This window comes from Thamnophis elegans, chromosome 13 (assembly GCF_009769535.1).
Source record: "Thamnophis elegans isolate rThaEle1 chromosome 13, rThaEle1.pri, whole genome shotgun sequence".
Classification (NCBI taxonomy): Eukaryota; Metazoa; Chordata; class Lepidosauria; order Squamata; family Colubridae; genus Thamnophis; species Thamnophis elegans.
The window spans coordinates 26,370,619-26,396,576 of NC_045553.1; the positions used below are offsets into that span (position 1 = coordinate 26,370,619).

A 25,958-nucleotide genomic window follows, 5' to 3' on the forward strand; every position below is an offset into this window, starting at 1 on the left:
TGAGGGCTCCCCACCCAAAACCCCATGGTTGAGTAGTTTGGATGCATCCAAATTCAGAAGATGGGCTGTTTCCAAATGAATCTGCAATCCTGGCTCTTCTCAGCCAGAATATGGAAAGTTCCTTGTCTAAAGAATTCAATTTTTCAAAACTAAGAGCGTCAATGTTCATTGAGGAAGTGGCTCAAATTGAGCCAGCTTTTCACTGCACATATCAGAAAAACAGTTTATGACAGGCATGGCGAACCCATGACGCGAGTCTCAAAGGTGTCACATTACAACATTTTGTGTGACACGCCAGTGCTCACTAACACCCAACTATTCTCAAAACCACACCGTGTTCTTGTGTGATTTTTTGGAGGCTGTGGAGATTGTGTGAGGATGGGGTGGCTCTCGTGTGTCCTCCAGAAAACATGGGAGAGGGCCATGCTCTCGTGCAACCTCCAGACCAAAATCACGTGAGCATGGCGTTCTCACGTGGTTTTCAGAGACTGGGGAAACTACAGAACAGCTCTCTGTGAAGCTGCTTCAAGAAGGAATGGCCTGTGTGACTCAGAGCTATCAACAGAAAGAGGGCTCTTCCTTTAGGTAAGTGGCGTGTGGCAGATCACATGCATGATGTGAGAATCTGGGGATCACACACGACTGGACTGAATTTTTAAAAATAAATGACAGTGCAAAGCATTGTTTATCTTTTGTTTGAGTGTGCATCTGTGAGTGTGAGAGAGATGCACACCCCAGCAGAGCTAAATTCGGCATATTCTGAATTTTCAATACTTCAAGCCCAAATGATTTCCCATTACTTATGCAAACATGTGCTTTTTGCTACTACTAATCACCGTGGCCCATTATGAGACTTCGATCTTGAAATGACACTAACCAAGTACTATTTCAAGCTCCGATATACACACCCACAGCACAAGGAAAACACATACGCTACTCACTTCCGCTGCGTGTGCAAATCGAAGCATAGAGGCTCACAAGAGGGAAGGTGTGTGAATCACAGACAAGGATAAACACTGATAGGCAAATCCAGTGAATCACAAGCCAACATAGACAAAACGTAAACAAAAGGCCAAACCCCACTTGAAGCCATATTATTCCAAGCCAACTGGAACAGCCTTTCATCTCCAAAATATGCTGGGAAGCTTGCTGATAAATGCCATAGTTTTTACAATCATCTCAAGATTATTTCAGATGGAAACAGTCACGTAAACAGAGATCTTACCTGAATTCCAAATTTGCGAGCCAGCAAGTTGGTGGAGAGGCTTTCTTGAATGAATCACCAGAGAAACACCAGATGTTTGTAGAATTTTCAAACTTATTTCTTGTTTAGCAGGTTGCCTTGCTTACCAGCTCCTCTTAGAATTTCCCAGCTTTAATTTTGGCCACTTCCCGTTTTGCTCCGTGGGAGTTTCATCCTATACAATATTCCCACAAGTGGGCTCCATTTCCTTACCACCCAACAGCTCTTTCCTTATTACAGGTAGTCCTTGACTTGTGACCACAATGGAGTGGCCAAATTTCCATTGTTAACTGTGACACTTGTTAAGTGAGTCTTGTCCTATTATGCGACTTCTTCTTGCCACAGTGGTAACGTGTGGTCATGCGATGTTTTGCTTAACTGCTTCACTTGATTAAAAAGGTAAAGGTTCCCCTTGCACATATGTGCTAGTCATTCCCGACTCTAAGGGGCGGTGCTCATCTCCATTTCAAAGCTGAAGAGCCAGTGCTGTCCAAAGACGTCTCCGTGGTCATGTGGCTGGCATGACTAAATGCCGAAGGCGCATGGAACGTTGTTACCTTCCCACCAAAGGTGGTTCCTAGTTTTCTACTTGCATTTTTACCTCCTTTTGAACTGCAAGTTTGGCAGAAGCTGAGACAAATAATGGGAGCTCACTCCATTATGCAACACTAGGGATTCAAACTGCTGAACTGCCGAACTTTTGATTGTCAAGCTCAGCGGCTTAGCCACTGAGCCACCGCATCCCTTTCACTTGATTAAGTGAAGATAAATGTATTATGATGGAGTTGCTCGTCCCAGTTAGGATTGTTAAGCAAGAACTACCTGTAAAAGGATGTCCTTTTAGCCTGCAAGTATTGGAACTCTTTGTACAAAAGTACTTCTAAACTCTTCTATTTTCTGTTCTATTTTCCTTCCAACTAGAGTAAGAAAACCTGACAACTCTTACAGGAGTTATCTGAGGAGTCAAAGCTCAGAAGGTGGGAACGAAGGTGAGGCAACCCTTCTGAATGGAGAATGAGCCACCTGCAACGCTCCACATTTTCAAAAATGGAGATAAGGTAACTCCCTCTCCTGCTCTCCCCTTGACAATGTGGGTTACATTGCAGGTTATCCAGAAATGAATTAAGCTATTTTTCCAAACTCAACAATCTTGTGAGATGACAGAGGTGTGGAGGGCCTTTTTATAATTGGAACATACCATATTTTTCAGAGTATAAGATGCACCAAGATTTTGAAAAAGCAAATTAAAAAAAAGTTTTTGCACTCTGTAGACCTCCCCAAAACAGACCGTTTTTTGCAAAAATACCCCCCCTTTTTTTCCAAAAAAAAAGGGCATGAATAGCCTTTAGGAGGCTTGTAGAGTGCTCCTGGGGGCTGGGGTGGGGCCAGAAATGAGCAAAAATGGTCTGTTTTTTGCAAAAACTAGCCCATTTTTTGTCAAAAAAGGGCATGCATAGCCTTTAGGAGGCTTATAGAGTACTCCTGTGGGCTGGGGAGGCAAAACTGAGCAAAAAGCAGCCTGCCATGCACAGCAATATTGGTGAAGGGGGTGGGATTTTGGGAGCCCAAAAATGCTGTATTCAGTGTATAAGACGCACCCAGATTTTCAGCCTCTTTTTTGAGGGAAAAGGTGCGTCTTATACTCTGAAAAATATGGTAATCTCCAGGTCAAAGTGCCTTTAGAATTACTCTTCAAATTGCTTAGGAAAAATAAACAAGTATGAAATTGGAGCGAACCCAACGTTGGCTTCATCATTTCACTGGCGATCAACACCAACACTATATGAAAAGAGACAAAAGGGAAGGAAATGGTTTGTGGGTTCCTGTTTTCAATACCTGCCAAGACAAATGACGTTTCATTGATTTACATAAGTCAATCTTACTGAATCCACTACCATCTAGATGTGTTGAGACTACAATTCCCATTACCCTCAATGTCCACCAGATGGAGAAAGTTGATAGGATCCTACTTATTCATCATGAATGTGTACCACTGGTAGATACCAGTATCATGGAACAGAGAGATATACCGTATTTTTTGGAGTATAAGACATACTGGAGTATAAGACGCAGCAAGGTTTTGAAGAGGAAAATTAAAAATTTGCAAACCTCCCAAAAATGGCCTGTTTTTTTTTTCAAAAAAAGGGCATGAATAGCCTTTAGGAGGCTTGTAGATTGCTCCCGGGGGGGGGAGGGGGCAAAATGAGCAAAAAACGGTCCATTTTTTGTCAAAAAGAGGGCATGGATAGTCTTTAGGAAGCTTATAGAATGCTGCTGGGAGCTAGGGGGGCAGAAATGGGCAGTTTGTATCTCATTTCCACCCTCCCCAGATCCCAGGAGTTGTCTGAAAGCCTCCTAAAAGCTATGCATGACCATTTTGGTGAAGGGCACGGAGTTTTGGGAGGCAAAAAATGCTATGTTCAGTTTAGAATACACACCCAGATTTTCAACTTCTTTTTTGAGGGGAAAAGGTGTGTCTTATACTCTGAAAAATACGGTACATGTCATTACCAGTGGTGGGTTCCTATTGGTTTGGACTGGTACCGGCAAACCAGTAGTGATATGACAGCCTGGGTTGCTAGAACCAGTTCCCTGGTCTCTTCTGCCATCACCGGCATGTTTCTGCGCATGTGCAGAACAGTTTTCAGTCAACTGCACATGCGCAGCAACACGGGGTGGGTGTGCGTGTGAGTAAAACGAGCAGCCCGCGCGCAAAATGCCCTCTCAGCAAACTGGTAGTAAACTAGACAGGAACCCACCACTACACAGTATAATACATGCAGGGGCTTATTATCAACTTCTCATACCTGAAGAATAATCTACATTTAACAAAATTTAAGTCGAATGTGTGGAATAAGGACTTTGTTTTCCATTCTGGATACATTTTCTTTCCTCTTTTTAAAAACGAAAGAAAAAAAGGGGATAGGGCCGTCAATTTCATCCGTTATGGGTCTGTTGGCATTGATCTCAGGAGTCGTGGCGACAGTGGTTAAAATGCAGTATTGCCGCTAACTCTGTCCACTGCCAGCAGTTTGATTCTGACTGGCTCAAAGATGACTCAGAGGTCAGTAAAATGAGGACCCAGATTGTTGGGGGCAAGAGGCCAACTCTGTAAACTGCTCAAAGGGGGCTGTGAAGTACTGTAAAACGGTATATAAGTCTAAGTGCTATTAGTGCCCTTTGCTAATCCACAAGGAAACAGAAAATTATCTGATTTAATTTTGGATGCTATTTGGAACCCTGACACAGCGCTCCCCACGAAAGAGAGCACACGAAGAATGTCTATATTTCTGCAAAATGGTTGTACAAATAAACTAACCAATTAAATAAACCCAGTACAGATCCAGGGGGTGAACGCACTTTCCCTGGGGGATCTGTTGACTATGAGAGGTAAGCCGCCTTCTTACAGGGCATCGTTATTTTTGCCCTCCTTTGCAACTATAGGAGGAGGAGGAGAAGGAGGGTAGAAAAGGCGAGGGGTACATAAGCCCCTTCCCAAAACCCAGCCCAGGGATGATGACCTTAAACTAGGACAAAGAAAAAGAGAGTGAGGTACTCACCCTGCTGCTATTGGCATCCTCTCGGCTGATTGGATTCAAGGAATCTTCTGGCTTCTTGATTGCTGGAGGAATCTTGGCAAGTGTTACAGGGCCTTGTGTTTATTTTTAAAAAACCAAGTCATGTCCCAATTCTAACTGGATCATTTTTTGGTCTAGCTCCGTGATGGAGAACCTATAGTACATGCCAGAGGTGGCACACAAAGGCCTCTCTGTGGGCACATGCACCATCGCCAGACGCTCTACTGCTTTCTGGCACGTACCATGCATGCCGGCCAGCTGGTCTTTGGGTTTCTGGCACATGCATGCGTGCTGGTCAGCTGGTCTTTGCACATGCTGGAGTGTCAAAAACCCAAAGACCAGATGTCCAGTGTGCATATGCGCATCAGAAACTCAAAGACCAGGAGGCCGGCACCGGTGCGCATGCACCCATAGACCATATGAGCAGTGGTCAACTGGTCTTTGGGTTTCTGGCGCTATGACATGCGCGCACATGTGTGTTCCTGTTTGGCCACTCGGGGCCAAAAATGTTTGCCATCTCTGGCCTAGCTGAAAGTTCCCCAGTGAGCAGTGTAGGTAGTCCTCAACTTATGATTACAATAGAGATGGGAACACTTGTCATTCAGAGGAATAGTCAATAAATGAGGCAGTTGAGGGTGATCTTTTTTTAATCATGGCCATTAAACAAATCACTATGCTCGCTGAGACATCCTGTGGCCGCCATGACTTCAGACTTTCTCTGCTGGCTTTCCCATTATTTTTGCTTTTGGAAAGCTGGCTGGGAAAGTCCTAAATGGCCATCACTGCAACTCTTGTAAATGTGCAACAATTGGCAAGCACCCAAATCACAATCATGTCACCATTACGGATGCTCTGATGGTCATAGGTACAAGGATCAGTCACAAGTCACTTTTTTCAGTGCTATCGTAACTTCGGGAGGGTCTTTAAATGATTGTAAGTTGAGGAATCCCTGTCTGAGAGAAAGCCATTCATCGACTCTTTGGTCTTAGGAGCTTGGTTTATTCAAGGTCCTTGGTAAAAAGGTACAGGTAATCCTTGTTTAGCAACCACAAGTGGGACCAGCAACGAAGTGGTCACTAAGTGAAATCACGACTGTGCTTGTGATCAGACTTCAACTTTCCTTCAGGTTTACAGACTTGCAAAGGTGACATATGAAGAATTGGTGGTAAGGTTACTGTTTCATCACCAAATGTGAACAGTCACTATACAAAGATGGTAACTATACTACTTTGTATAGGGGGTTGGACTAGAAGACCTCCAAGGTCCCTTTCAACTATTCTATTCTATTCGTCTAGTCTAGTCCAATCCAGTCCAGTCCAGTCCTTTATTCTATTCTAATTCCTTATTCTATTTACTTTTCTGCTCTGTTCTATTCTATTCTATTCTTGTCTTGTCTTCAATATTAGTGTAACTCTTGTCCTGCAACAAGTAGGCCATAATAAGTTGTCATAGAAACCAATGTGGAATGAGAAACAAGGTCATTCTGGATTCTAAAATTTGAAATTCTATTCTACTCCATCTAGTATTCTATTCTATTCTATTCTATTCTACGCTATTCTACGCTATTCTACGCTATGCTACCTGTACTAAGAACTCAGAAATACTTTCTAGGCTGTGAAGACAAAAATGATGCATCATGAAACAGGAGAAAAGGAATAGGATCAAGACAATGGAATGTTGTACACATTATACAATACAATACACTAGCAGAGTTGGAAGGGACCTTGGAGGTCTTCTAGTCCAACCCCCCGCCTAGGCAGGAAACCCTATACCGTTTCAGACAGATGGCTATCCAACATCTTAAAATCTTCCTATTTAGTAAATAATTTAGAACAGGCTGATTAATTCAACTGACTGCCATGCTATTTTATAGATAAGCGTGCTTTAAAATAAAATACAGGTAGTCCTTAACTTATGACCACAACTGAGCCCAAAACATCCGTTGCTAACCGAGACAGTTGTTCAGTGGGTTTTATTCCCTCTTACAACCTTTCTTGCCACAGTTGTTAAGTGAATCACTGCGATTCTTAAGTTAGTGACATGGTTGTTAAGTGAATCTGACTTCCTCATTGACGTTGCTTATCAAATGGTCACAAAAGGGGATCTCATGACCCGGAGAAACTACAACCATCATAAATATGAATCATTCATTGGCCCAGCCCCTGAATTGCAATCATGTGACCATGGGGATGCTGCAATGGTTGTAAGTGTGAAAAATGGCCATAAGCCACCTTTTTCAGGGGTGCTGTAACGTCCATCACTAAACAGACTGTTGTAAGTTGAGGACTACCTGTACTGCTCAGAATTTAGGCCTTAGCAGCCATTAGGTAAAGGTAAAGGTTCCCCTCGCACATATGTGCTAGTCATTTCTGACTCTAGGGGGCGGTGCTCATCTCCGTTTCAAAGCCGAAGAGCCAGCACTGTCTGAAGACATCTCTGTGGTAATGTGGCCGGCATGATTCAACGTCGAAGGTGCATGGAACGCTGTTTCCTTCCCACCAAAGGTAGTTCCTCTTTTTCTACCTGCATTTTTATGTGCTTTCGAACTGCTAGGTTGGCAGAAGCTGGGACAAGTAACGGGAGCTCACTCTGTTTCAGGGTGCTAGGGATTCAAACTGCTGAATTGCCGATCTTTCTGATCGACAAGCTCAGAGTCCTAGCCACTGAGCCACCTCAATGGCTAACCTCAGTCCCTCTTAGCAGCCATTACCCAGTCTTTAAATGTTGTTGACATGGCATGTATTTCCATAAAGACAGGAATCATCATTTTTTTTACTTGGTATTTCAGCAATTTCTGTGGTATGAATTCCAGCCACTTATTTTATAGCTGGATCAATCTGCAGGGAATTCTGCTTAGATAAAAGTTTCTCCCAAAGCGACGGTGCTTCGTTGCAGTGACACAAAAATAACACCACATTGAAACACAAGACAACATAAGCAGGTAATGGTTTCCCAACATCCTTTTTCTCAGATCCCAGCAAGCATTAAAATAGCCTGGCTACACATGGTTGTAAGCAAGGAGGAGAAGGGGTGGGGGATGAAATCTTGCTCCTTCTTATGTCCCACACACATAATACACAAAACACATTGGTCAAAGAAATCATTTTGGAATATATATTAGTAAGGTAGTAATGTAATGTCTATTATTATTAGAATTATACGGGTGGAAAAATAGTTTGTAAATTAGAAACACAGAATTTGTAGAAGGGTATTATTAAACACCGTATTTTTCGGACTATAAGATGCACCGTGTATGACGCACCATGATTTCGAAAAAGTAAGTAAGAAAAAAACGTTTTTGTCCTCCCCAGCCCCCAGCCCTGCTGAAGCCTGCAGAGTGCTTATGGGGGCTGGGGGAAGGCAAAAATGCCTCAGTTTTTGTGAAAAAATGGCCCATTTCTCACCTGTTTCTTCCAAAAATGGTGTGTGTGTGTGTGTGTGTAGGGGCCTTCAGGAGGCCAAAAATGGTTGTATTCGATGTACCAACATTTCCACGCTCTTTTAGGGTGGGGAAAGATGCATCTTATACTCCAAAAAATATGGTATGTATAAAAAATGTGATTAACAGTGAAAAACTAGGATTAAGTAATTTGAGATTAGACAAAGAAAGAACAAATTTCAATGAAAACAAGTGTATTACTATCAGAATCATAAGGATTGTAGGGTTTGGAAAATATTAAATATGTAACAAATGTGATTAACAATGAATATACATTGCTTGAAAGATCGTGAGTGATACTAGAAATGCACAGTGAATAATGAATAATGAAAAAAGAGGAAGGATCACGTCTTTGAATATTAGAATGATAGGGAAAGGGGGGAAAGGACTAAAATAGAGGTAGAAATAAGAGGGGGGGAAATAGTAAAAACAGATGTTAAGTTGATACAACACATGGCAGAAGTACGAGAAGGTTTAGAATTGAAGGATGATAGTAGAAGTTATACCTTAGTAAAACTAAAAATGAAAATGAAATGTAATTATTAGGAATAATACTGTTATGTTTATTTGTATTGAACAGTATGACACCCAGGAATCAAACCATTCATGCAATGAGATGTATAAAAATAAAAAAACTTTATAAATTAAAAAATAAACACATCGGTCATTTTTGCAAGAAGACAAACCAGCCTTCAAAATCGTTCCATCTAAAAGAAAAGAATTGGGTGCTTCCTTATCAGCTAGCCTACATCGAAGTTGGTCAAGGCAAGCAGAGAGTTGGGGAAGGTCCTATTGACCTGCAGTTGGACTCTGGGGAGGGGAACGAAAGACATCACGAGACCAAGCCAAGGATTGGACAGAGGCAAGGGCAACTAGGACCATAACAGAAGCAGAAGCTGCAGTCCATCCATGGGGTTTAAAGCCTTGGTAAGTGAGCTAGCGAGATTTAAATAACATGGAGCCAGAGGATGCAGTGCCTTAAGAAAGAGAGGTTAGGTGGCTTGTAACTGACAGTGTTGGGGGGCTTTCAATGCTTAAAATGGGCTTTTTGGGTTTTGAACTTGCACTGGTACCAACTGTAGCACTGAGCTTCCATTATAAATGGGGCTTATAATGGAAGGGAAGGGAGTAGAGTAGAGTAGAGTAGAGTAGAGTAGAGTAGAAGAGAAGAGCAACACAGAATAACAGAGTTGGACAGGACCTTGGAGATGTTCTAGACCAACCCCTTGTTCAAGCAGGAGTTCCTATGCGAATCTCTTCTGAAAAGCCTCCAATGATGGAGAACCAGCAGGAGCAGGAGCAGGAGGAGGAGGGACGAGGAGGAGAAGGAGAAAAAGAAGGAGGAGGAAGAGGAGAAGAAGGAAAAGGAGAAGAAGGTGGAGGTGGAGGTGGAGGAGGAGGAGGAGGAGGAGGAGGAGGAGGAGGAGGAGGAGGAAAAGAAGCTGCTTTTGAGCTGGATGCTATGGTGCAAACCTGCTGGGACAAGGAACATAATGGAGTAGCCTGACTTTGCCCATTGATGTCTTTCCCAATGTGCAATCACAACTGTTTCCTCCTGGGGTTATGCCAAGAAAACCAAGGCCGGAATTCCTGGTCTAAGAATGTGACATCTTCCATTTGGAGGAATCAGGCATTGCATCCTCTACACTTAGAAACACTCCATCGTTTCAAAAAGGGAAGGTTAGTTTGCAGGACTGGAAAGAAGCGGGAGACAGACAGGCATGCTTTCAAGAGAACAGGTGGCTCTACCTGAGAAGAACTGAGCTCGGAAGCCTTTCTTGGATACGGTGTTGTCAGACTTGAATTCAATGCGCATGTTGTTGTACTGGGAGGTGATTACCTCGGGTTTCTCAGCTCCACAAAACTTCCCATGGAGCTTGGCTTCAGAAGTGAGGCCGCTGCGCACTTCTACAAAGTCATACTTGCACACCTAAAGGGAAAGGCAAGAGGAAATAATTCCCAGGTTCGGAAAAAGGAGAAGAAGGTGGGAATGAGTGGCCACAGCCAACAGTGGGTTTCACATTTTGTTATCCCTGGTTTGACCCGTGCATGCCCGCTCGCTTCACTTCCTTTAGCACATGCCCCCGGCCTTCCATGCATGTGCTTTGCTTACGTGTGCCCCTTCAGCGCATGTGCCCAGCCTAAAAAACATGCCTAAGTAGAATGGCATAGAGCCAGGGCAGTGGGGCGGTTGGGCAGTCCCACCCATTTCCAGGCAAACCAGTCTGAACCGGCTGAAATCAAGAGTTTGTTCTGCATTCTACATGGGAACATATCTTCTGTTTTGATACCTGAGACCATCTTCCCACAAACCTTAAGGAGTCTTAAACAGCACTGCTATTGGTTTCATTCATTCAGAACTAATTTTCTAATTAGATTAACGGTGGGCAACTATGGACACTTTACGACCTGTGGACTTCAACTCCCAGAATTCCTGAGCCAGCCATTTAAATCCACAGGTGTGGATGATGGTGAATGATTTTATTTTATTTTTTAAAAATACTATCTTTCTAGGCCAACATGACACCTAATGGCCCCATCTCAACTCACTTCATTAATTCTTCTAAATTTTCTTCCAAATAGAATAGAGTTGGAAGGGACCTTGAAGGTCTTCTAGTCCAACCCCCTGCTTAGGCAGGAAACCCTACATCACTTCACACAAATGGTTATCCAACATCTTCTTAAAAACTTCCAGTGTTGGAGCACTTACAACTTCTGGAGGCAAGTTGTTCCACTGATTAATTGTTCTAAGTGTCAGGAAATTTCTCCTTAGTTCTAGGTTGCTTCTCTCCTTCATTAGTTTCCACCCATTGCTTCTTGTCCTGCCCTCAGGTGCTTTGGAGAATAGGTTGATCTCCTCTTCTTTGGGGCAGCCCCTGAGATATTGGAACACTGCTATCATGTCTCCTCTGGTCCGTCTTTTCATTAAACTAGACACACCGAATTCCAGCAACTGTTATTTATATTTAGCGTCCAGTCCTCTAATCATCTTTGTTGCTTTTCTCTGCACTCTTTCCAGAGTCTCACCATCTTTTTTACATCATGATGATCAAAACTGGATGCAGCATTCCAAGTGTGGCCTTACCAAGGCCTTATAAAGTGGTATTAACCCTTCACGTGATCATGATTCTCTCCCTCTGTTTATGCAGCCTAGAACTGTGTTGGCTTTTTATGGCAGCTGCTGCACACAGCTGTCTCATATTTAAATAATTGTCCAAAATCAATTATTCCAACAGCTAATCAGTCATAATGCAGAAACATAGATCTATGGCATGGAAGTTAAGCCGGGTCTGTCCTGCTATTGCACAATAATCTTGTTCATAAATTTTCCTTCTTCCTTCCCAAAAGCAGTATAAAACCCTGGAGCACTACGTCTTCCTTATTGTTTATTTAATGGGCATCCCATCCTCCATCAATGAAAATCCGCAGCAGCTCAAGAGTTCCAAGACAACCATATGTGCCAGGGGTGGGTTCTGGCAGGGGTTCCACCACAAAACCGCAGTAGACTAAAGCGCGCTCGACGAAAGCGTGTACCTGACGTCATCACAGCGCGACGAAAACATCACGCTGTGAGCGGTAAAGTTAAAATTAACACGAAAACCTTACCCTAACCCCCCCCAAACCTAATCCTAAACCTAACCCTAAACCTAACCCTTAACCTAACCCTAAACCTAACCCTAAACCTAACCCTTAACCTAACGCTAAACCTAACGCTAACCCTTAACCTAACCCTAAACCTAACCCTAACGCTTAACGTAACCCTAACCCTAACCCTTAACCTAACCCTAACCCTAAACCTAACCCTTACCTTTACGTGAATCGGCTTGCTTTAAAAACGCTTTTTAAAGCACCCTTTTTTCTCCGCGGTCATATTTGTCGCGCTGATGATGACGTCAGGTACGCGCTTTAATCGGGCGCGCTTTAGTGGACCGCGGTTTTGTCGTGCCACGCTGGCAGGCACTACCACCGGTTCACTTGTGTGTGCTTTGCGCATGCAGAAGGAGAAAACAAAATGGCGGCTCCTATGGCGCTGCCTGGGGAACTGGTTTGGGGGCGTGACAGGCCTGGGTAGCTGTCGGTTCCAGCAACCCAGGCCGCCAAACCACTACCGGTTCGGCCGAACCGGTCCGAACCGGTTGGAATCCACTACTGATCTGTGCTAACACAGGGTCTTCTTTCGAAAGGAAAAACACTCACATCATTGCCTTCTGTCTCAAAGAAGTCAAACAGCAGGGATATACGATACTGAGTGGGTGCCACCAGCTGCCAGATACAGTTCTTGTTGGGTGGATATTCCTTTGGCCAGCCAGGGCTTGTGATGGAGCCGTTGAGTTTGGTGAGGAATCCGCCGCAGGCAGCTGCAAGATACAAAAACCAAACATGGAGACTGAATCAATGCCTGGAATGTTGTCCTTAGTTGTGGATTTCTAATTCTAGGAGAAAATGAAGGCGATCAGATTTCTTCAGTAGGCATCACCAAACTGCCTTCTTTCAGAGCAGTGGTCCACAAACTCGGGAAACTTTAAAGCCTTGTGGGCTTCAACTCCCAGAATTCCCCAGTCTTAAAGTTGCCAAGTTTGGAGGCTCCCTGTTCTGACCTAGGCTTCACCAAATTACGAAGCAGACTCCTTGTCACAACACCCCTTTTTATGAAGCTAATGTGAATTCCTCTCATTCACCTCCAGCAAAGTCCCGGCAAACAGTCTTTCAAGGGTGAATTTACAACCACAGACCTCCTCAGGCTTGGAGAGCTGCCAGGCTGATATCTTCCTAACGCAAAGCTGTACAAGGAAATACTTGGCAAGAAGTCTCTGAGGGTCACGAATAAATCTTCACACTAGTTAAGTGAACTAATTGCCTCCTGGAAACTCCACTCCCTTTTGCTCCTCTTTATTCCCTATGGGAGGGGCCACTCACTGTCCACCTGTGGCCTTACTCCCAAGTCAGCCCTTGTTCCTTAGCTGTTCCCTTCTCCTGGCAGCTCTGTGCATGCACACACTGGGAACAGGCTCCAGCTGTTCTTCTCCCCCACTGATATCCGACTCCGAAGACAGCTGATAACTGTTGGACGGCTCTGGCCCCATCTCTGCCTCCGACACAGAGCACCCATCAGAGCCTTCCCCAGACTCCAGGACTGGCCCATCTTCCTCCCCAACCTCCTCACTTCCAAGTCTGCCACCAGCTCCGCTGGCCGCTGGTGGGCCACAATACTCTCATTCTAGAACAATTCTTTGTTTGCTGGCTGGGGAATTCTGGGAGTTGAAGTCCACAGGACTTAAAGTCGCCAAGGTTGAGAAACACTGCTCTAGAGGTTTCTTTTCATATTCAGTGGAGTTTGGTGAGCTTTTTCAGGAGGCTGGGCTTTGAAATCAGGTGATGCCAGTTTTCAGATTTTACTCTAAAACAGGTTCTTTATTAGAAGGTCTATGTAAACATCTTTCTAGATCACGTTGCCATCTTCCTTTATGGAACTGAATTCACACTGCTATACTACAAAGCCCATTATTTTTTTAAAAAACTGACCTCAGTCTGCCTAATGCTGTCTCTGAAAAGGTTTGTCAATGCTCAACACCAGGTTTCACGAACCTTCCCTTCTAGGACTGAGTCTGTCTTTTGTGTGGTGGGTATAACCGAATCACACTTCCCCATTCTGCTGTGTTGTCCATTGTACCATAACACAATGCTCTGAATCGATTCACACGCTTCCTTGTTAATCACTCCAATTGTGTTGGGAAAGAAATGCATCCTTTTCATTAGCTAATGAATCCTCAGAAATGTTTTTAAAAGGTGGCAAATATTGCTCAATTATCATCCCCAATCAGGAAACCTGGGGTATAAATCGAGTTTTGTTGTGCTGCCTCATCTTAAAAGGAATTAGCTATCTTCTTCTTTCCCTATACTTTTAGTTAGCAGGTTTTTGTCTGTTTGATATATAAGTATCAAAGTATATATGTATATACAAAAGAATTTCAGCAATGGGTTCTCTGCCCAGTTGCTGGGTGGGCATGGCCATGGTGAGCGTGGCCTAGTTGGCCACCTGCACCATGGCGGGGAGTGGGCGTTTTCACCTGCCCCAGGCTCCGGAAGCATTCTATGAGCCTCTGGGAGGGCGATAACTTCCTCCCCTGGACTCCGGCGCTTCCAGGAAGGACGTTTTCCTCCTCCCCAAGCCTCTGCAAAGGCTGTGCACTTACCTCTCATCCGAAACAGTCCACGTGGAGACTCCTGGGAGGTGTGGGGTAGGGTGGGAGGGGCCAGCCAGGGGTGGGATTTGGAGGTTCCCCAAACCAGCCATAACATTAGCTACAGGTTCCCCTGAACCTGGGCGAACCTGTAGCAGCCCACCCCTGCAGGTAGGTATGTGTATGTAAATATATGTGTGTATCTGTCTCTTGGCATCTATGTGTATATTTGTCTGTCAGTCTGTCCGTCCATCCATCCATGATATTTATCTGTATTATCCATCTGTATCTATCCATCTGTATCAATCCATCTGTATCTGTATCTGTATCTGTATCTGTATCTGTATCTGTATCCATCCATCCATCCATCCATCCATCCATCCATCCATCCATCCATCTTCCTACCTACTACCTACCTATCCATCCCTAATTCTAACCCTGTAGGTTAGATCAGACTATACTGATATAACCTAACTTATAAACTATTCTAATAAGAGATAAAAGTTTTTACCAACATAGTCAGGATTGATATTTGAGGTTAAGGCAAGTTGATACACTATTCTGTTAGTTTTTAGATTCATAATGGTTTCTCTCATAATCTCCCGAGCTTTAATTGTATTATCAGCTGTTCTGGGCTGAATGTAATGTCCCAAATAGATGTACACATAACCCACAACTTATGACCAGAATTAAGATCACCATTTCCACTGAGTCACATCTGATTTCTTTCTTTTTGCAGCCCCACCACAATCCTGCCTCACCCCATGGCCGTGGCACCGCGAGCAACCAGAGAGAATGTAAAGTCGGCGGACTGCACAGACTCTTAAGTAGGGCTTATTTTGGGAGTATGGCCAGTGGTGGGATTCAACTGGTATAACAATCGGTTCGCTTCGTGTGTGCTTTGCTGTTAGCTGTCTGTACGCACATTGCATTTGAAAATCAGCACTAAATCATTCCTTTTCCAGCAGCCCTGATGAATAAAACAGCTGAGATGGGACTATCCGTTCTGCCGCACCGATCAGCTGGGCTTCAAACAAAGGAAATATAGGACGGAATAAAGCAAGGGTGGGTGGCCAGGGCCAACTGATCACCGGAACTCCCGGTTCACCCAAACCAGTCCGAACTGGCTGAATCCTACTCCTGGGTATGGCTTTTATTAGGCGCACAGGTATAAAACATGCTAGGGCTTATTTTTGGGATAGGTGTTGTTTTCAGGGGAACAGGATATATACATTCTTGGAACCAGAGAAATGCTTTCTAAGATGCTCACCTTCACACTTGCGTTTGTCGGGAGCCAACTCATAGCCAGGTTCACAGGCACACTTGTAGCTACCCAGGGTATTCACACAACGCTGCTCGCATCCGCCGTTGTTTGGTCGTGAGCACTCATCCACTTCTGGAATGACAAAAGCAGTGGAGTTTCAATCTATTTCTTTTTTTGGTCTATGCCGCAGGCTAAGACTGCGTGGCATCTCTCTAACGCTAAAGTGTTCTGCTTCCAACCTCGGCAGGAAGAATCTACTTCTCTTACGTTCCATCCCCGTGAGCTCAAGAGGGGGCTATTTTGATGAAGAGAGAAAGAGAAAAAGGAGAGAAAGAGAGGTGTTGTGTATTCAGATACTTTGAAAAGGGCCAGCAACCACTCTGCTGAGCCCTAATTGGCCTAGAGGCATTAGAGGCTGTTGCTAGCCTCCAAGAAACAGCTAGTCTCCCTGATTGGCCAAAGGTACTGCAGCAGCAGTTGCTGTGCAGTACCTGGCCTCTGATTGATTAATGAAGTTGTTACATTTCTTATAAATACTGGGGCGCGTTTTGCTCATGTTGGAATCGCTGTCACCTTACTTATGTTTAATAAAGACCTCTTACTGGCTATTCCATGGCTCCTGTGATCCCTTCAAACCCATCTACAACACTGGCGACGAGGGTGGGATCTGCGATTCCCACGGAGCCTGGAACGAGAAGAAATAGCCAGTCGCAGCAACCTCTACTTCGCACAACTCCAGAGGCTACCAAGCCTCCCCCGTTGGAGTCTGCTGGCGTCTACGCCAACTTGGCATCGATCTGGCACGGTCTCTGCCCGTGGGACAGAGAGCCGCCGATGCGCAAGGACGAGCAACAGACCGTGAGGCTCAACCGTGAAGAGCCCGTGAAGGACCCGCCAGAACCCACGGCCAGCATGCGCCCAGCTGAAGGAGAGTCCAGCAAGAGAAGCTTCAACCTCTGCGGAAGCCAATCTCAGCTGGTACTGTTTGGGCCCGAGGTCGTTGGGTGGTCTGTGCACTTCACGGAGCCAGCCAGCCGTGCCGATCGCCAAACTGCGTCGCGATCCGGCAACTCAGCCTGCCTGCGAAGTCTGCCTGCCTCTCTGCTGCTAAGGCTGCCCACCAGCCAGCCTGCAAAAAGTAAAGCCTCGTTGCCTTCAAGAGAACTGCCTGCCTTCTCACGAAGTCTGCCTGCAAAACGCTGTCTGCGACTCTCAAACTCCTGGCGCGCCAATAGATCGATGTCCCTCAAACTGCGGACACGCACCGAATTGAGGTCGCTTTCCTCGGCCTCCCGATGTCTCTACGGCCTCCGCTTCGCGCCCCACCGAAGGGAAAGGAGGAGCCTGCCTCCTCGGCCTCCCGACGCCTCCACGGCCTCCCATGGCCTCCGCGCCCCCCCCCAGAAGGGCCCCATTCCTCCGCGCCTGCCTTCACAGCCTCCCCGAGCCTTGCCGCTGTGCCTCTCCTCCGGCCAAAGCCTTCCGATGCTGGGAGGGAAGCTGAAATCCCTCCTGCCTGCCTCACCGATCTCCATGCTGCCCGGCCAATCCGCAACTCCTGGAAAGCTATCAGCAAGCCGCGACCCGCCTCCAGGGCCGTTCTGCAAGCCAGGACTGTAAAGAGAACTCTTTGGGGTCTGTTGGGCATGCGCAGTAAAATTGGGGGAATTTTAAATTAAATAAGATAAAATGTGAATAATGCAGCTGGAGGGAAAGGGAGGAATGGAATTGTGAATTGAGTAAAGCAACTGGAGGGACAGGGAGAAATGCAAATGTGAATTGTGTAAAGAAATGCAAATTGTGAATTGAGGGAAGGAGAAACGTAATGCAAACAAATTAACTGGAGAAACGTAATGCAAACAATTAGCTGGGGGGAAAGGGAGGAATGTGAATTGAGAACTTGGGAAAAGTGAGCTAATAAAGAATAAAGTGAGCTAACAAAAGAACAAAGTGTACTTAGCTGGAGAGAAGGAGGAACGTAACGTAATGGAAACAAATTACTGGAGGGAGGAGAAATGCAAATACGAATAATGAGCTGGAGGGAAGGAGAAAGACATGGAATTGCTTCTTAAAGTGAACCACACACACACACAGGTATTAGTTAATTCAAGGAACTGCTGTTGGGGATGAATCAATAAAATTGGGGGATAATGTAAAGTACATCTCAAAGTTGTTTGTTATAATTTGGTGTCTTCCACCCCCCCCCATCAACTAATCTGGGGGAAAGGGGTGTTGTGTATTCAGATACTTTGAAAAGGGCCAGCAACCACTCTGCTGAGCCCTAATTGGCCTAGAGGCATTAGAGGCTGTTGCTAGCCTCCAAGAAACAGCTAGTCTCCCTGATTGGCCAAAGGTACTGCAGCAGCAGTTGCTGTGCAGTACCTGGCCTCTGATTGATTAATGAAGTTGTTACATTTCTTATAAATACTGGGGCGCGTTTTGCTCATGTTGGAATCGCTGTCACCTTACTTATGTTTAATAAAGACCTCTTACTGGCTATTCCATGGCTCCTGTGATCCCTTCAAACCCATCTACAACAAGAAGAAGGATCAAATCCCCATGGTCTAGAAAGAAAGATGTATTGTGATTATATGGCCAGCTGTGCAAAACAAGAATCTGTTCTGGAAACAGGAAAAAAAGCTGGCTTGAGGAAGTGCAGTAAAAGGGTGGTGTATCCAGCACAGTCGGGGGAAAAACTACACTTTTTCCCAGGTTAAGTCTGCCCCCCAGTGGCCCAATACAAATAGTCCTGCATATAGAAATATTTGCCTGTTTGTCTACTCCTGCTTTTAACAGAATAGAGGAGTTGGAAGGGACCTTGGAGATCTTTTAATAGTTCAACACCCTCCTCAAGTTGGAAGCCCTATACCATTTCAGATAAATGGCTGTCCAATCTCTTCTTAAAAACCTCCAGTGCTGAAGCATTCACAACTTCTAGAGAAGTGATGGCTAAACCTTTTTGCCATCGTGTGCCAATAGTGTGGGGAGCGCAGGGGGGTCATGCGTGGGCATGCCCACACCCATAATTCTATGTGTGCGACTCCCACCCATGCATGCGCGTGCGACCCCTGCCCTGCCCCCGCTTTTGGCATGCAATGGACCCATTTTTCGCCCTCCCCAGAGGCTTTCTAGGAGCTAGGGGAGGGCAAAAACAGCCTCCCCTGCCCAATGGAAACCCTCCAGAGACTTCAGGAGGCTTCCCTGAACATCAGGAGGGTGAAAAATGGCCCTACAGACAACCCGGAAGTCCAGTCAGAGAGGCACTGCGGGCCGGACCTTCACTGTTTCCAGGGCATGATTATCCTTCTAGTTTTCATTAATCATTTCAAGACAAAGCTGGAATCTTTTTCGGATTGGCTTGGCTTTCCTAGGGCTGAATCTCACCCCCACATCCACCAATAGGAACACAAACTTTGTTCCCTGCTAAGAGTTTTTGCTGATTTTTGTTTTGTTTTGTCCACTCTTCCCGTTGTTTTGGGGCTACTGCCAAGTCCTACAACAAGATATTAATTTCCCACAGGGTCTAAAGCAGGGGTGTCAAACTCAAGGCTCAGGGGCCAGATCTGGCCCACGGGGTACTAAGATCTGGTCCTTGGGGCCACTCTGGAAACAGCAAACAACCAGCCCATGGTGCTTCTGCCCGTGAAAATGGGCTCCTGAGCTTCATTTTCACTGGCAGAGGGTTGCAGGAGGCCATGGCAACCGAAAATGGAGCTCGGGAGCCTGTTTTCATTGGCAGAGCACTCGCACCACCACAGATGCCCCCAACATGAGTGACATCAAGCTGGCCACACCACCCTGGCCCCCTTAGGTCAAATATGACCCTGATGCAGCCCTCAATGAAATTGAGTTTGACGCCCCTGTTTTAGAGCAACAAAATATAATGTCCCACCTTCTCCTCTTATCACCCGGGGGGGGGGAGGGGATATCAGAAGATCTGAACACAACTTCTCTATGACACAGTCCTCTACTTTGCATCAACCCTTTGTCAGATAGTGTTGCCCTCTCCCCAATTGTAAAGCTGTAAAGGGTGGGTGCTGCACATCCAAAGATTATCCAACCCTGCTTTGAATAATTCAAGCGCTATATTCCCTACCTTTGAAGTAGTTGATCGCAAAGCCAGCCTTGTTGATGGACCCATCGGACACAAACCTCATCCACAGCTTGTTGGAGGTGCTCTTAATATCGTCGGGCCTGTCATAACCACAATACCTTCCAATCACAGGGTCTGACTCTGAACTGCCATCCCGAATCTCCAGATAGTCGTAAGCACAGCTGTCGTGGCGCTCGATCTGTGGAGATATGGGGAAAAAAGGGAGGAGGACATGGACATCTTGACAGACTGCTGAGTTTTCTTTTTAAAAATGTCTACCAGCTCTTGGTGGCACCTTAATCTATATTAAGCCACAGTGGTGCAATGGTTAGAATGCAGTAATGCAGACTGCTACTTCTGCTGCCTGCCGGCTGCCTGCAATTTGGCAATTCAAATCTCACCAGGCTCAAGGTTGACTCAGCCTTCCATCCTTCCGAGGTGGGTAAAATGAAGACCCAGATTGTTGGGGGCAATATGCTGACTCTGTAAACCACTTGGAGAAGGCTGTAAAGCAGTATATAAGTCTATGTGCTATTGCTATTGTCCTTCCTTCCTTCCCTCTGCCCACTGCCAGCAGTTCGATCCTGACTGGCTCAAAGTTGACTCAGTCTTCCATCCTTCCGAGGTTGGTAAAAGGAGAACCCAGATTGTTGGGGGCAATAGGCTGACTCTCTAAACCGCTTAGAGAGGGCTGTAAAGCAATGTGAAGTCTATATAAGTCTAAGTGCTGTTGCCAATAGATGGACAAAGCAGAAAAGGAAAAGGCTGTTGACAAACAGGTTCTACTAGGGATAAATAGTTCCACGAAGGTAATCCTTCATATTTTATGGCACTAACCGAACATTTAGGTATCTGATTTCTAAAAGATCAGATAAATAAAATTCTAGATCAAGGACCTCCCAACTTGGCCAACTTAAGACTTATAGACTTCAAGTTCCAGAATTCCCCAGTCAGCACGGTTGGCTGAGGAATTCTGGGAGTTGAAGTCCACAAGTCTTAACACTGCCTGTTCTAGATCCTAGATTCCACACTGTTGACTAATTCAGAAAACAGAGGTCCCATTCAGATGCTACAATCTGTTCTGATCTAGGCTTCCTGAGAGCATGAAACAAACTCTTTTTCCTGGCAAAAAACTCTTTTATTAATTTACAGTGAATTCTGATCATTTACAGCCAGCAAAGTCTTTCAAGGGAGGATTTACAGTCACAGACCTTATCTGGCTTGGAGAGCTGCCAGGTAGATATCTGCAAAACATGGAAAGGAGTCTCGGAGAGTAAGGAACCAATTAAGTGAACTAATCGTCTCCTGCAAACTCCACTCCCTTTTCACTCATCTTTTATTCCCTATGGAAGGGGCCATTCATCGTCCACCTGTGGACGTACTCCCAAGTTGACCCCTGTTCTTTAGCTGTTCCCTTCATCTGGCAACTCAGTCTATGCGCACACTGGGAACAGGTTCTGTCTCACTGATGTCTGACTCTGAAGGCAGTTGATAACTGGCATTTGGCTCTGGCCCATTCCCTGCCTCCAACACAGAGCCCTCATCTGAGCCTTCCCCAGACTCCAGGACTGGCCCAGGTTCCTCCCCAACCTCCTCACTGTCTGACTCTGCTGGCTGCTGGTGGGCCACAACACAATTGAAGCAACCATATTAAAAGGTTTAGGGACAATCAAGTATGGATGGAGGACCAACCATGATGTGATGCTAAATGGAGCACCGTATTTAAATGTGAACAGGAATCATGGCTCTCAGTTCAGACAGGAGCTTAGAGAAGCCATTTTTAACTGGATGGGCCTAGAGCTCAGAGGGTAGAGCCTTCCACTTCAGCTGAAAGTACCACTGTCCTACCTGGCTGAAAAGGACCACGAGAGTAGCATCCTATGTTTCTGTCCACCTCTGCCTCCTCCTTGCGGGTAGTCCTCAACATACCCCCCTTCGTTTAGTGACTGTTTGTGGTACTGAAAAAAAGTGACTTATGACCGTTTTTCACACTTACAACCCTTGGCAGCATCCCCATAGTCACGTGATCAAAATTCAAGTGCTTGACAACTGGCTCATATTTATAATGATTAGATTCCCCTCGCACATTAGTGCATATACTAAAATGCTGTGGGAATTCCTTCTGATACCTCAAAAGACAGGAAAGTGAGGCCGACATGGAATCCTTCCGAAACTGTAATCTTCCAAGTACACAACTTATTGGGTCGATAGTCATCAGGGTAGTTGGGAGACTGGATGTGCCCATTGTCTTTCTTCATGTCTCCTCCACAGATGGCTGGAAGAAGAATATTTATTGCATTGAGATCTTCTAAAAAAATGATCTTCTAAATTCTTTTTTCGGCTGCCAGGGCCTCCGCATGCAGCCCTCCCAAGCTCCATTTTCCTTGATGGAGGGTTGCAGGAGGCCCTGGGAGCCAAAAACGGAGCTCAGGAGCCGTTTTTGCTGGCAGAACCCTTGGGCTACCACAGGGGCCCCCAACAGAATCGATGTCGAACTGGCCACGCCCACCCTGGCCACACACATCCCAGCCCCCTCAAAGTCAGACACAACCTTGATGCAGTCCTCAAGGAGTTTTACATCCCTGTTTTAGACAGAAAGTGCTTAAGAGGAACAGTTAGAAGGCATTGTGCAGCTATTTGTCAAATTCCCTTCTCAATGCCTTTTCTGTAATATTAATGAAGACAGAAGATCTGGCTGAGAAAAGGCTGTTACATCCTAAAGATGTTACCCATCAATAAACATACGATCTGGAAATGGCCTTAGAGACGGGAGACGTTTAATACGATTTGCCTACGGTTTTTTCTGGCACTATACGCTCTTTAGAAATGAATTCATGATGCTACCACATTATTCATGTTTTAATCATTTTTTTTAATCGCTTAACTAGGAAGTGCTGCGTTGTAAAAGAAAAAAATGAAAAGAGAAACAACCGCACGTTGCAATGTCATCACGCATGCACCCGCCCTTTGAAAAGTTTGTTTTCTCATCCAGGCTTCCTTAAAAAGCATGAAGCAGAGTCTTGGTCCCGGCAAAACCTCTTTTATTTATACAACTGTAAATTCCTTTCATTCACAGTCAGCAAAGCTTGGCATACAGCTTTTCAGAGGAATATTTATCAACACGAACCTTATCTCGCTTGGAGAGCTGCCAGATAACCAGTTTCCAAATGCAGAGCAAGGCAACACTTGGCACAGATTCTCTTATAGTCACAAACAGAACTTTCCACTCTTGAAAAGACCGAAGGGACAAATTGTTTCTTGCAAAAGCCCCCTCCCCATTCGCTCCTCTTTTGTTTCCTCTGGGAGGGGCCAATCACCTCCAAGGTGTGGCTTTACTCCCAGGTCGATCCTGCTTTCTTAGTTGTTCTTGTCTTTTGGTAGCTCTGTGCATGCGCACACTGGGAACAGGCTCCAGCTGTTCCTCTGCCTCACTTCTGTCTAGCTCCCTCTCTGCCTCTGACGCAGAGCCCTTGTCTGAGCTTTCCTCAGCCCCCAGGACTGGCCCATGTTCCTCCCCAACCTCCTCACTTTCTGACTCTGCTGCCAGCTCCACTGGCTGCCAGCAGACCACAACACTTTGTTACTTCCCTCCTGGAAATAAATTGGTAATGCAAAAGGTTTATTCTCAGATATGGGTATTCCTTCGCTTACAACCATTTATTTAGCAATTGTTCCGAATTACTTAAACAGTTTGTTTAGTGACCACTCAAAGTTACAACGGCACTGAAACAAGTGACTTAGGACTGTTTTTCTCACTTACAACTGTTGCAGCATCCCCATGGTCATGTGATCAAAATTTGGGCACTTGGCAACTGGCATGTACTTATGACGGTTGCAGTGTCCTGGAGTCATGTAATCCCCTTTTGCAACTTTCTGACAAGCAAAATCAATGGGGAAGCCAGATTCAATTAACAACCTCATTATTTACTCAATGACTATAAACGTGTGATCAAAATTCAGATGTTTAGCAACTGGTTCATATTTATGATGGTTGTGCTGTCCTGGGGTCATGTGATCCTCTTTTACGACCTTCAGAGAAACAAACTTATCGGGGAAGCCAGATTCACTTCACTTACTCTCTTAACCATTGCAGTGATTCACTTAATGTCTGTGGCATGAAAGGTAAAATGAGGCCAAAATCACTTAACAGCTGTCTTGCTTAGCAACAGAAATGTTGGGCTCAATTGTGGTCGTATGTCAAGGAACTATCTGTGTCATAGTAATGATGATTTAATAGCTGACCAGCTGCTGTAAGGCTGTAAACCAAGATGATGACATGAGGATGAGTCTGCAGGGTTAGTGCCACTTTAAGAAGCTGTGTATATAAGGGAGGCCATGTGAGGGCGTGGCTCTCTCCTCTTGTATCTCTCTCCTTGTGTTCTATCTATATTGCAGTTCTCCGTGTAGAGTTGAAGCTTGATTGCTTGTCTGGTATTTGCCTGCCTAACACATTTATGTGTGTATATAGAAGTCTTGTATATAAACCACTATTGAAAGACAAAACCTCAGTGTCCCGTATTTTGCTCCTGGGTTGTCTCAAAATAGTAGTCCTGCTGTGCGCACTTTGACAATCTGTATTTATTTCAATCTACGAAATAAATAACACCTAAATATGTTATTCTTTCATCTTTGTTTCTGTTTTCGGTGCCCCCAATTGCTTTGCCTGGACTAAAAAAGGAAAATATTTTACCTTCATAGACTGCAAAGAAGCCTTTGCCAACCCAGTTGCTGCTGCTGCGGAATTCGATCCAAAGGCGGCTGTCGGTGGAAAGAATCGAGTCTGGGAGTTTATTTCCACAGAATCTACCTAGAGAAAAAAACATACACACACATCACTGATGTGGCTTTATTATTACAATTTATTATTTCATGGCAAAGCATGGATTGAAGAATGGAACCTATTTGTATTCTGATTAGCTGTCTAACTTCTTCTTCCTCCCCTGATAATGTTTCCTACAAGCAGAATCTTGGAAGCAGGATCATCTCCCCAAAATAGAATAGAATAAGAGAGTTGGAAGGGACCTTGGAGATCTTCTAGTCCAACCCCCCGCTTAGCCAAGAAACCCTACCCCACTTCAGACAAATGCTTATCTAACATCTTAAAAACTTCCAGTTTTGGAGCATTCACAATTTCTGGAGGTAAGTTGTTCCACTGATTAATTGTTCTAACTGTCAGGACATTTCTCCTTAGTTCTAGGTTGTTTCTTTCCTCAATTAGTTTCCACACATTGCTTCTTGTCCTGCCTTCAGGTGCTTTGGAGAATAGTTTCCCTCTTCTTTGTGGCTTCCCCTGAGATATTGGAAGACTGCTATCATGTCTCCCCTAGTCCTTCTTTTCATTAAACTAGACATACCCAGTTCCTGCAACCGTTCTTCATATGTTTTAGCCTCTAGTCCCCTAATCATTTTTGTTGCCCTGTTTGTAAATTTCAAGGATATTTGCAAACCTGTTTGAATATTAGTATCTCGGGTGGTAGTTAGCCTTCTGGTTTGAGCACCGAGCTTGGCATTTGGTTGTAAATGTGTTGTCACCATTCAAGGAGGCATTGTCAGCGCGTTTTAATTCAAAGCACACTGATGACATCTCCTTGAATGATGACGAAGTGTTTGCAACCAAATTACCAGGCTTGGAGCTCAAAACAACAGCTTAAATATTTGCCAACTTTTTGTGCTTTAATTTGTAAAGACAAAACAAAATATGTTACATCTCCAGAATGTCCCAAAGATGCTTTTTTTCAAGAGGCAACTGGACTTTCTTGTTTTTCTTTGAAGATGCCGAAGAAGCTTCTTGGAGGAGAAGCGAAATGTCTTCAAAGAAAAATCAGAAAGTCCAATTGCCTCTTGAAAAAACCACCTTTGTGACAACCATGACCTGGATGTCTGAAGATCTCCATGGACACAACTCCAGAATGATGTTGACGATGTTGCCCATAAGGACTTGGACAAATTAAAAAATGAAGACAGGAAAAAGCAACTGTCTTGATGAAGCATCATGAAAAGATGGTTTGGTTGTCCAAACTATACTGTCAGGTGTGCCTCCATCAATAACCAAGAAAGAAAATGCTCAACTCCATTGTTCATGGAATTAAAATACTTTTACTGGTTATGAAAAGATAGCAGCGAAAGTAAAGCAAGATCTGAGCCAGAAAGGCGCGAACA

General features: G+C 44.9%; 1 protein-coding gene across 2 annotated transcripts in view; it reads right to left on the minus strand.

Annotated features, from left to right (window-relative positions):
• BMP1 (bone morphogenetic protein 1) overlaps window positions 1-25,958 on the minus strand; it is a 198,854-nt gene that overhangs the window by 11,873 nt on the left and 161,023 nt on the right. For both annotated transcript variants that reach the window (XM_032229024.1, XM_032229025.1), the window contains exons 10-15: window positions 24,490-24,606; window positions 21,929-22,074; window positions 19,803-19,998; window positions 15,713-15,838; window positions 12,458-12,618; window positions 10,010-10,190 (exon numbers count right to left, since the gene is read on the minus strand). In XM_032229024.1, the coding sequence (XP_032084915.1) occupies window positions 10,010-10,190; window positions 12,458-12,618; window positions 15,713-15,838; window positions 19,803-19,998; window positions 21,929-22,074; window positions 24,490-24,606 (927 nt within the window). The remainder of the gene's footprint in view (window positions 1-10,009; window positions 10,191-12,457; window positions 12,619-15,712; window positions 15,839-19,802; window positions 19,999-21,928; window positions 22,075-24,489; window positions 24,607-25,958) is intronic.